Source organism: Chiloscyllium punctatum, chromosome 10 (genome assembly GCF_047496795.1).
Source record: "Chiloscyllium punctatum isolate Juve2018m chromosome 10, sChiPun1.3, whole genome shotgun sequence".
Lineage (NCBI taxonomy): Eukaryota > Metazoa > Chordata > Chondrichthyes > Orectolobiformes > Hemiscylliidae > Chiloscyllium > Chiloscyllium punctatum.
In genome coordinates, this window is record NC_092748.1 from 8,764,003 (window position 1) to 8,776,482 (window position 12,480).

A 12,480-nucleotide genomic window follows, 5' to 3' on the forward strand; every position below is an offset into this window, starting at 1 on the left:
GAGGGATGGTGTCTCTTGTTGAAAGGGTGGGACTGGCACCAACTGGTATTCTCTGCGAATGTATTCTCCTCTTGAAAACGTCCTGGTGCAAAAGCACAGTTGGACCTTCTGCCTTGTATCCCACAACTACAATCCACTTATTGCTCCTTCAACCCTCTTTCAGACACACCTTTCGCTTTGTTATCACATTCTCACACATCCTCAGAATGAATAACACCAAATACCTTTTTTTATTCTGGGAACAGAAGGTTTTGCCACCTCCTGTGTGAAACCTAAATTCACATTTCTGCAGAAATTTACTCTCCTCAATGGAATAGATTCCAGTCTGTTTGAAACATGGAAACATAGAAAGTAGGAGCAAGAATTGGCTATTCAGACCCTTGACCCTGCTCCACCATTTTGTACAATTACGGCTGATCATCCAACTCAATACCATGTTCCCACTTCCTCCCTATACCCCTTGATCCCTTTAGCCTTAGAAACCATACCCAACTCCTTCTTGAAAACATTTTATGTTGTTGGGCCTTGTGACAGAGAATTCCACAGGCTCACCACTCTCTGGGTGAAGAAACATCTCTGCAAGAGGCTCGCAGTCTAAGGATACCAGTCGGCCATTTAGAATGAGATAAGAAGATGTTTAAAAACCGAAAGAACTGTGGTTGTTGTAAATCAGAAATAAAAACAAAAGTTGTTGGAAAAGTTCAGCAGGTTCTGGCAGCATCAGTGGAGAGAAATCAGAGTTAGCTCTACCTCAGAACTCACTGGACCCGAAACATTAACTCTGATTTCTCTCCACTGATGCTGCCAGACTTGCTGAGCTTTTCCAGCAACTTCTGTTTTTATTTCTGATTTACAGCATCCACAGTTCTTTTGGGTTTTTTTTTAATATCTCCACATCTCAGTTCTAAATGGCCTACCTGATATCCTTAGACTGTAACCCCCTGATTCCTGATTCCTGATTCCCCAGTCATCGGGAACATCCTTTCCGTGTTTATTCTGTCTCGTGCAGTTAGAATTTTATCGATTTCTAGGATCCAACCCAAGTACCCAACTTTGATACTGAGACGTATATTAATCTTAATTCAACAGTGCAACAAAAGGAAACCACTCAGCTTGAACCTGTTTAACCATTTAATGAAGTTAAAACTCACACAACACCAGGTTGTAGTCCGATAGATTTATTTGAAAGTACAAGCTTTCGGAGCACTGCTCCTTCATCAGGATTCTATTGGGGCAGGATCATAGGACACAGAATTTATAGTAAAAGGTCAAAGTGTCATACAACTGATGTAATGTAGAGAAAAAAGAGCTAGATGGCTGTTAAGTCTTCAATCACTTAGTATGGGGATACAGGTTTCGATTGATTAATATGTAAATCCCAGAACTTCTTTCAAGTCACAGCCCTGAGATAACGTAAGGTTTTATCAGTATATTAGAAAATAGAAGTGACATCTCAGCTCAGACAGTGCATTAAAGGTGTGAGGATAGAGTCTGTCTGTAGCGCCAGTCTGGAGTCAGACTAGTTTTACTTCCAAAGTAGGAACTTTGGAAGATGGAAGGACTGCCTACAGGTTGTGTGCTTTTTGAACAAAATGGAATGTGTCTGCAAATACAAATCTGCAAATGTAAATCCAACCCACAGACTTCTGTGTGTGAGAGAGAGAAAAAGAGAGAATGTGTGTGAGAGTGTGTGTGTGTGTGTGCACCTGCTTGATACAGTATGTGAGCGAGGTTGACCGAGTATATGCCAGTGAGATGGTGTGCGCATGAGTGTGTGTATGTGAGAGAGAGCATGAAACCATAATGATCTCTTCAGGAGACAGACACAGGATGCAGCTGATAGGGTACCCTTTGTTGTCCAGTACTTCTTGGGAGCAGAGAAACTATGCCATGTTCTTCACAGCCTGCAACACATTATCAAAGAGGAAAAGCACCTCACCAAGATCTTACCTATGCCTCCATTTCTCATCTTTAGACTACCACTAAATCTTAAACAGACCATTGTTTGCAGCAAACTGCCCAGCCTTCAGGACAACATCGACCACAGGACCACACAATCCTGTCATGGCAACCACTGCAAGACGTGTCAGATACATGTCGATATGGATACCACCATTACACCTGGGGACACCAATGACCATGTACACGGCAGGTACTCATGTGACTCAGCCGACATTGTCTATCTCAAATGCTGCAGGCAAGATGCCCCAAGACATGGCATATTGGCAAGACCAAGCAGGTGCTCTGACAACGGATGAATGGACACCGCGCAACAATTGCCAGACAGGAATGTTCCATCCCAGACGAAAATTCAGCCTCGGACTTTAAGGTGGCCATCCCCCAAGGTGGACTGTGGGACAAGCGACAACACAGAGTGGCTGAGCAGAGGCTGACAGCCAAGTTTTGTACCTTGGGGATGGCCTCAACTGGGACCTTGGGCCTTGGATTCATGTCATACTATACACTCTCATACACACGCATTCTCTCCCTCTTTCCCACAAGTACACACCTTCTGTCTTTCTCCCACACATCTATGTCTATGGGCTGAAGTTGCATTTGTAGATATGTTCCATTTTGTTCAAAAAGTACACAATCTGTAAGCAGTCAGTCCATGTCACATTTTCTAAATTCCTACTTTGGAACTAAAACCAGTCTGACTCCAGGCTGGGAAACAGACAGACTCTAACCTCACGCCTTTAATGCATTGTTGAGCTGAGATGTCACCTTTTTTCATATACAGTACTGATAAAACCTTAAGTTATCTCAGGGCTGTGACTTGAAAGAAATTCTGGGATTTACATATTAATCAATTGAAACCCGTATCCCCATTCTGAGTGATTAAAGACTTAACAGGATTCTAGGTTTCTTCAATACATCGCCTTAATGTATGATACTTTGATCTTTTACTATAAATTCTGTGTCTTATGATCTTGCTCCACTAGCTACCTGACAAAGGAGCAGCGCTCCAAAAGCTAGTGCTTCCAAACAAACCTGTTGATCTATTACCTGGTGTTGCGTGATTTTTAATTTTGTCCACTCCAGTCTAACATTGGCATTTCCACATTATTACCACTCAATGAGATCATGGTTATTTGTATCTTAGCACCATCCAATTAGCTTAGTTTAATATCCTTTAGTCCCTTTGGGCAGTATATTACAAAATTGAACCAGCTAGGAGAAAGTGAGCACTGTAGAGGCTGGAGAACAGAATCAAAGAGTGCGGCGCTGGAAAAGCACAGCAAGTCAGGCAGCATCCAAGGAGCAGGAAAATTGACACTTTGAGCATCAGCTCTTCATCGTTAATGAGGCTTGTGGCCCAAGGAGGCTGAGAGATAAATGGGATCGGGGTGGGGCCGGGGGGATGGTAGCTGGGAATGTGATAGGTAGATGAAGGTGGGGTAAAGGTGATAGGTTGGAGAGGAGGGTGGAGCAGATAGGTGGGAAGGAAGATGGACAGGTCAAGAGGGCTGTACCGAGTTGGAGGGTTGGATCTGGGATAAGGTGGGGGGAGGGGAAATGAGGAAGCTCAAATTAAATCCACATTGGTCCTATGTGGTTGGAGAGTCCCAAGGTGGAAGATGAGGCATTCTTACTCCAGGTGTTGGGTGGTTGGGGTTTGGCGATGGAGGAGGCCTAGGACTTGTATGTGTTTGGCCACAGGGCAGTGGGGTTGTTTGGTGCTTTATCAGGTTAGTCAGAGATGGTTTCTGAAACGGTCCACACGTTGGTGTCTTATTTCCCCAATATAGAGGAGACCACATCAGGAGCAGCGAACACAGTAGATGATGTATATCTCTGTCAGATGTGGAAGGATTCTTTGTGGCCTTGGACGGAGGTAAGGGGGGAGGTTTGGGTGCAGGTTTTGCACTTCTCATGGTGGCAGGGGAAGGAGTGGAGGGTGGGTTGGTGGGGGCGTGGACTTAACAAGGGAGTCATTTCTCCTCCCCCAACCTTATCCCAGACCCAACCCTCCAACTCGGCACAGCCCTCTTGAACTGTCCTACCTGTCCATCTCCCTTCCCACCTATCCGTTCCACCTTCCTCTCCGACCTATCAGGACCACCCCCCACCTTCAGCTACCTATCACTTTCCCAGCCAACTTACCCCAGCCCCATCCCTCTCGCATTTATCTCTCAGCCCCCTTGGGCCACAAGCCTCATTCCTGATGAAGGGCTCATGCTCAAAACGTCAACTCTCCTGCTTCTCGCAGGCTGACTGACCGGCTGTGCTTTTCCAGCACCACACTCTTCAACTCAAAATTGAACCAGCATCTACTGGTCAAGACTCTTCCTTAAGAGGAAATGATCTGACTACATGTTCAAATCTTTACATTATCTTAATTCTCTCAATGTGTTCACACAACCTTTGAAGCACAAGTGAATCCATAGGACCTGTCCTCATTATTGAAACTGTTTATATCTGGAATCATTCTGAATAAGTTTCACTTTCGAATTAAAAACCTATATTAAATGCACAATATCAGGGGGGTTTTCCAATCTGCAGAGACAATGAGTAAGGATTCCTCTCCCTGCTCTAACCATTCCTCATTTCTGCAGTGTGAAGTCTCCTTTATGTCTATTAACCCAAAATGTGAGAGGATCATAAGAAGGATGAGGAAGGATCAAAATGAATGAACAAGAATTTAAATAGCACCTTTCACAGCCTCAGGACATAGAATCATAGAATTCCCACAGTGTGGAAGGAGGCCATTTAGCCCATCAAGTCCACACCAACCATCCAAACAGCATCCCCACCCAGACACACCCCTATCCCTGCATTTCTCATGGCCATTCCACCTAATCTGCACATCTTTGGATTGTGGAAGCAAATGAGAACACCCAGAGACCCATACAGACATGGGGAGAATATGCAAATACCACACTGACAGTCGCCTGAGGGTGGAATTGAACCCAGGTCCTTGGTGCTGAGGCAAAAGTGCTAACCTCTGAGTCACCATGCTGCCCAAAACATCTGTCCTAAAGTGTGGCATCCAGATTGGATACAATACTCCAGCTGGGGTCGAACCAGTGTGCTATTTACCATTCCTGCCAGAACGTGATGCTGGGGTAGGTTGATTGAAATTGTTCACCATCACCAGTCCTCCTTTGATTACGCTATGTCTAAGGCCTGTCTAATTATCAACAGGTCAGGATAGGTCACTTGTGAGTCTTAACAGAAGAGCCATTTGTCTTGGTTAACAAGATGATTTATTCCATGATAGCAATAAATGGCAATTACATTTCTAGTCAGACATAAACACCAAGGATTCTCAGGTGCTGTACTAAATCCATCAGCTCCCTTCAACTACTCATCCAGAACTTATCCATCTCTGCCAAAAGACTGTGTGATATTATCAGGTTAGTTGGATTTGGCACAACATGAACTTTAACTCCTTCATAGTCATTGGTTTATACAGTAAGTAATGATTTATAAAGTTACAATATCCCATCAACAGAGTGCAACATCTATTAGCAAGATTGATGAGGTTGTGAAGGCAGTGATTATAAGTGATTTGATTGCTTATTGTATAGTCACCAATAATAAAACAATAATTTTAATCGTTCAAAGTTTAAAATCACACAGCACCAGGTCATAGACCAACAGCTTTATTTCAAAGTACAAACTTTCGGAGTGCTCCTCCTTCATTCTGGGATTTACATATTAATGAATCGAAACCTGCATCCCCATTCTAACTGATTAAGGACTTAACAGCCGTCCAGGTTTATTCAATACATCGCACAGGTTGTATGACACTTTGATATTTTACTGTAAACTCTGTGTTCTAAGATCCTGCCCCACTAGCTACCCGATAAAGGAGCAGCGGTCCAAAAGCTAGTGCTTCCAAATAAACCGGTTGGACTGTAACCTGGTGTTGTGTGATTTTTAACTTTGTCCAGCCCAGCCCAACACCAGCACCTCCAAATCATAGCTTTAATTGTTCAGGGTGATTGAATGTCCAGTGGCTGGTTAATGATTAAAGGTCAACCATGACACATTGATGAACTGAATTAAGAGCATCTTGATTAAGAATGTCTAACCAGCAGCACAGAGGATGAAGATAAAATGGCGCCAAGCTACTGTCACTTGGCTGATGCTGACATTCCCGACATGACTCCCCTTATCCACTGGAGGAAGCCAACTTTGTTGCTGTATTCAATGACGTACTCTGGATAGATCTGGTGTTTCTCGAATATGACAAAGATCGATGGGTTGAAGCCATCGTCAGTGCAGCTGTCATACAGATTGGTGTTGAAGCCATCTTTCGAAGGTGGCCGACAATAATTTGCCCTTCCTTTGAAAAACTGGCCAACCAGGACCCTTGCCAGAAACATAGTCTTAGTGGCTGATGTGGTGGAGAAATAATTATCGGCGTAGGATGCGTCTCTGGCCAGGTAACTCCCTATTGGTGGAATAGACCATTTTCAAGCACATAAGCAACCGCAAAATAAAAAACAGTGAACATAAACCGAAATGAGACATGCACATCTAGACAGTAACTCTTCTGATGCAGATCTAGTCTCATAATTGGAATAGATTCAAGTTACCATGCAACACAACCTTCCCAAGTCTGACCCCATTATTTCAATGACCCGGCTAAAAATTAATAGATCAGACCTCACTCACACAAAAAAAGAACTGACCAATGGGATTGCAATTCAGAAGGCAGATCTGCATAGCAAGATTTGGGGGTGCTTTTAGTCATTTGCAATGTGTGGAAGACCACATGGATACTTTGCACTGTTCCTCACCACCTACCAGGATTCAAAGAATAATCTACCGTCAAGGGTGGAAATCCTCTCCCCAGCTCTTATTTTCTTTCACCTGCCCCCTCCCATAGCGACTGTGCCTTCTTTAAGGGAATGAAGTGAGCAAGGGTTTAGTTCAATTGTCAGCAACCACCTAGTCGCCATGGCGATCAATACAGCAGAGGCTACTTGTGCCCTCAAAAGATCTAAGTGTACAAGCACTAGGAAGTAAAACACACAAAAGCTCACTCACACACGCACATACCATAAAAATTCACACATGAGAAAACATAAAGAAACATATTCATAAGTGCTAGTGCACACGCATCGGTACACATACACACGCAAGACAGTCATGAGGAGAATGCAGCAGACTTTGCTTATTTCCATTCTCCCTTGAAAGCTCAGTGCAGAAACAGAGAGACCTGGGAGTGTACATAAACAAACCTCTCAAGGTAGGCCAGGCAAGCTAATAAAGCTGGCCCCGCTGTCCACAAAGCAAAGGCAAGGTCTGTGATTTGGTGGAGAGCAGGAGAGGTTCAACAGCAAAAGGTGCAAGGGCAAAGAGGGTGGTGAGAAATAGAAAAGAAGCAACCCTAGGGTGGGGTGTGAAAGGCAGGCTAACAGGACAGCTCCTGTTTGAGCTTCCTCTGTCAGGCCTTGACATCCTTCCTCAATTGTGATGCCCAGAATAGTCAAAATGTTCTAACTGAAGTCAGAACACAAAGGAAATAAGAAAAATACAACAAATCAGCAAAGAGACACAAAACAACATGAGGACAGGAGGTTGGCAATTGGAAATTTTCGAAGTCCATGTTGGGTTCGCAATAGCCCAATCAACAGACAATAACGTGATGCTCCTGCTGGGTTTCGGTGGAGAATTATAAAATCAGACTGGGAGAAAAGGCAGAGATTTAAAGTCGCAGGCAGCTGGGAGGTTAGGATCATGCTCACACACTGAACTTCGCTGAGCACCCAGTTTAGCCCCTTTGATATACAGGAGACCACATTGTGAATATTGAAGATGGAATACTACAATAAAAGAATGACGAGTAAATTGCTGCTTTTCTTGAAAGGACAATGAGAAGGGAGGAGTTGCAAGGGCAGCGTTGCCTCTCTGAAGCCTGGATGGAAAGGTGCCCCAGGGAATAAATGGAGTGTTGGGGGTAACGGAGGAGTGGTCCAGGGTCCCCAAAGGGAACAATCCTTTTGGAATGCTGGAAAGAGAAGGGACTGTAAAGAGTGTTTGGGGTGGCAGCGGACTGAAAGTGGCTGGAATGGCAGAAGATCATCCATTATATATGGCATAGGGGAGTGGAAGATGAGGTCACGAGGAGCAATATTATGACAGAGGGAGGGAGGGGAAGTGGCAAGTGTGAGACAGAGATTAGACATTGCCAAGGCCTCCAACTACCACAGTGCATGGGGGAGGGAGAATCCACAGGCGAGAGAAAAAAAATGACACATTGGAAGCAATAGTACAGAAGGTGGCATTCTCTGAGCAGATGTGGCAAGGACAAAGAAGCAGAGAGTCTGGAAGTGGGGGGGGTGAGAAAGATTAGCCTCAGGGAGCCAAAGGGCTTACAGCAAATGGAGACAGCAAGGCTGAGAAAGGGAAGAGAGGAGTTGGAGATGGAGATGTAAATGAGACAGAAGGTCGAGGGGAAATTGGATGCAAAGTCAATTAAATTTTCTAGTTCCGGGTTAGTGTGGGAAGCAGTACCAACTCAGTTGTCAATATACCGGATGGAACAGTGAGGAAGGGAGGGGTTGGTAACGTGTCCCCTTTCACCACCACACTCCAAAAACAGAAACAAAAACAGAAATTGCTGGAAAAGTTCAGCAGGTCTGGCAGTGTCTGTGGAGAAAAATCAGAGTTAACTTTTTGTGTCAAGTGATCCTTCCTCAGAACAAAAGATAGTCAGCAAGAGGTTTAATTGGTGCGTTCAAAATGAGGTTTCATACAGGAGGTAAGGGGTTTCTGTTGGTGGAAAGGTCGATTACCAGAAGGCACAGATTTCAGGTTACAGAACCAGAAGGGAGACGAATGGTTTTTTAAAAAAAACATAGCCAGTTACTTGATCTGAAATGCACTACTTAAAAGGGCGATGGAAGTAGATTCAACATTCACTTCAGAAAGGGCATTGGAAAAATACCGGAAAGAGAGGAAATTGCAGTGCCCAGGCAGGGAGAGCAAGGTTGGGGGATTGGTTAGCAGATGTTTCTGGCATAAGAGCTGAATACATACTATCTGTCTGTCATGTTTTTAACTGTTACATCCCAGCTAAAAACAAATCAAACATATGTAAAATAGTGCTCTGTATGTTGATTCAAGGGAGGGAATTATTAAAAGTCAATATTACAGTTTCCCACAATACACTTGCTGCTGGTCATTATCACTAAATACATCCAGACGGTTCAAGGAAGCCAAAAATGCAACACATTCCTCAACTTCAATTTAGGTTAACTACCCCCACTGGCCAAACTTTGTAACAATCCCTAGGTCATGAGTTATCAGGCACATTTATGTCACCTGCAGATGTAAACAGAAACTCAAGGTGAAGCACTGATATTGCCCGTTACCTTTCCCGTATCCTTCACCATGTGTCCCACAGGTCCTCCAGTCAAAGTTCTCCTTGAGGATTGTTGAAATGGGTGAGGAATCCCAGCCATAGAAAAGTTGCCTCTCATCCACTGCTTTACCACCATTTCTTCTCTTCATTTGTTGCTTTTGCCTGTCTCACAAATACAAATTACAACCAGCCGTGACCTTCCTGGGAGAAGATAGTGCTACTGTTTAAGAAGGGTGGTAAGGACAAGCCAGGGAACTACAGAGCAGTGACCTTGACAGTGGTGGTGGGCCAGTTGTTGGAGGGAAGCCTGAGGGGCAGGATGTACATGTAGTTGGAAAGGGATTAGGGACTGATTAGGGGTAGTCAACATGGCTCTATGCGTGGGAAACCATGTCTCACAAACTTGATTGAGTTTTTTGAAGAAGTGACAAAGAGGATTGATGAGGATAGAGTGGTAGATGTGATCTATATGGACTTCAGTAAAGCATTCGACAAGGTTCCCTATGGGAGACTGTTTAGCAAGATTAGATCTCATGGAATACAGAGAGAACTAGCCATTTGGGTACAGAAGTGGCCCAAAGGTAGAAGACAGAGGGTGGTGGTGGAGGTTTGTTTTTCAGACTGGAGGCCTGTGACCAGTGGAGTGCCACAAGGATGGTGCTGGGTCCACTGCTTTTCATCATTTATATAAATGATTTGGATGTGAGCGTAAGAGGTACAGTTAGTAAGTTCGCAGATGACACCAAAATTGGAGGTGTAGTGGACAGCGAAGAGGGTTACCTCAGATTACAACAGGATCTGGACCAGATGGGCCAATGGGCTGAGGAGTGGCAGATGGAGTTTAATTCAGATAAATGTGAGGTGCTGCATTTTGGGATAGCAAATCTTTGCAGGACTTATACACTTAATGGTAAGGTCCTAGGGAGTGTTGCTGAACAAAGAGACCTTGGAGTCCTGGTTCATAGCTCCTTGAAAGTGGAGTCGCAGGTATATAGGATAGTGAAGAAGGCGTTTGGTATGCTTTCCTTTATTGGTCAGAGTACTGAGTACATGAGTTGGGAGGTCATGTTGCGGCTGTACAGGACATTGGTTAGGCCACTGTTGGAATATTGTGTGCAATTCTGGTCTCCTTCCTATTGGAAAGATGTTGTGAAACTTGAAACGGTTCAGAAAAGATTTACAAGGATGTTGCCAGGGTTGGAGGATTTGAGGTTGAAAAGGCTGGGGCTGTTTTGCCTGGAGTGTCGGGGGCTGAGGGGTGACCTTACAAAGATTTATAAAATCATGAGGGGCATGGATAGGATAAATAGACAAAGTCTTTTCCCTGGGGTCGGGGAGTCCATATCTAGAGGACATAGGTTTAGGGTGAGAGGGGAAAGATATAAAAGAGACCTAAGGGGCAACATTTTCATGCAGAGGGTGGTACAGGTAAGGAATGAGCTGCCAGAGGAAGTGGTGGAGGCTGGTACAATTGCAACATTTAAAAGGCATCTGGATGGGTATATGAATAGGAAGGGTTTGGAGGGATATGGGCCAAGTGTTGGCAGGTGGGACTAGATTGGGTTGGGACATCGGGTTGGCATGGACGGGTTGGACCGAAGGGTCTGTTTCCATGCTGTACATCTCTATGACTCTATGTGCTTCTCACACATCAAACGCCTTCTGTCTCAGGCTTAATGGGGAAAAGGCAAACATAATTTAAATTCGCCCATTTTGTCTATGATATTCTTAACAGTTACTAACATTCAAAACTATTTAATTGGTCAGAAAATACTTTGAGAGGACCGTGGTCATGTAAGGTGCCATGGAAATGCAAGTCTTTCTTTTACAAACCATTGAAAGACTTCCCAAAGAGCCAGATTTTGGACTCGCTCGATTTTCTGGATGACATTGTTTCTCATTGTCCGCTGAAAGAGGGTCTGCACCTGTTTATATTCCTCTGAAGACTCAAGCACTCGAACAAGCTGCAGACAGAATCAGAGATCAGAGTCTCAGAGCACAGGGGACAGAGCACCCTTAAATACAGCAAATGTTGAATACATTTGTTTCACTTTAACCAACTACTTTAAAATGGAAATACATTTTCAGTATTCTGATAACACTACAAACAGGAGTCAGTTAATGAGGGAGACAGTTAGCAGTACACATCAACGAGTTCATGAGTGAATCTGCTTAAGAAGCGAGATGACTAGAAGTGCACATTGACTAGTCAATGAGTAAATCTGCTTAGTGAGTGGGCTGTTTTCCCTGGAGTATCAGAGACTGAGGGATAACCTTATAGAGGTTTATAACATTATGAGAGGCATAGATAGGATAAACAAAGACTTTTCCCTTTGGGGCCGTGCGGGGGAGGGGGAGTCCACAATGAGAGGGCATTAGTTTAGGGTGAGAGGGGAAAAATTTAAAAGGAACCTGAGGGGCAACCTTTTCACACAGAAGGTGGTATGTGTATGGAATGAGCTGCCAGAGGATGTGGTGGAGGCTGGTACAATCACAAACTTTAAAAGGTATCTGGATGGGTAAAGGAATAGGAAGGGTTTAGAGGAATATGGGTCAAATGGGACTATTTAGGATACCTGGTCAGCATGGATGAGTTGGACTGAAAGGTTTGTCTCCATGCTGTACATCTCTATGACCCTATGAATGAGATGGTAAGCAGTGTATGTTTACTGTTGCTTGCTTAAAACCTTTGCATTCACAAAGCACCTTTCTTGCAAATTGACTGCCACATCTTGCAACAGCAAGTACTCTTCAAAAGGTATTCCAGTAGTTATAGAGTGCTTTGGAACATCCTGGAGTCATGAGAGGTTTTATGAATGCAAACCTTTAATGTCAGCTCCTTCAGAACATTATTACCTCAAATTCTGTTCTTCTCCTGCAGAATAGTGAGTGTGATATGAGTTGCATTGTTCGATCAGCTGACAGTCCTTTACCTTATACCCATTAGTCGGCTGAGCTGACATTTCCCAATGAGTTGGAATGACTTTACGTTGAGCTGCTTCATCTTTGACTTCGTTGTTGCTGTAAGAGGGAGACAGCAGTTCACTGAAAGACCTTCAAAAGCCTGTCACAGGCTGCATGCTGTTCCACACAGGATACATGGCATTTGGGCCATTGCTGCACATTGTAACATGTGTAAACAGGGCAATGACACCCAACAC

The 12,480-nt window shown here is 44.1% G+C and overlaps 1 protein-coding gene across 1 annotated transcript in view; it reads right to left on the reverse strand.

The window, feature by feature from the left end:
• Positions 1 to 5,216: 5,216 nt before the first annotated feature.
• The window catches only part of LOC140481872 (protein mono-ADP-ribosyltransferase PARP12-like), a 42,049-nt gene continuing 34,785 nt past the window's right edge, over positions 5,217 to 12,480 (reverse strand). Inside the window, exons 9-12 of the mRNA XM_072578462.1 lie at positions 12,253 to 12,340; positions 11,153 to 11,283; positions 9,330 to 9,481; positions 5,217 to 6,400 (exon numbers count right to left, since the gene is read on the reverse strand). Coding sequence (XP_072434563.1) covers positions 6,081 to 6,400; positions 9,330 to 9,481; positions 11,153 to 11,283; positions 12,253 to 12,340 — 691 coding nt within the window. The 3' untranslated portion in view covers positions 5,217 to 6,080. The remainder of the gene's footprint in view (positions 6,401 to 9,329; positions 9,482 to 11,152; positions 11,284 to 12,252; positions 12,341 to 12,480) is intronic.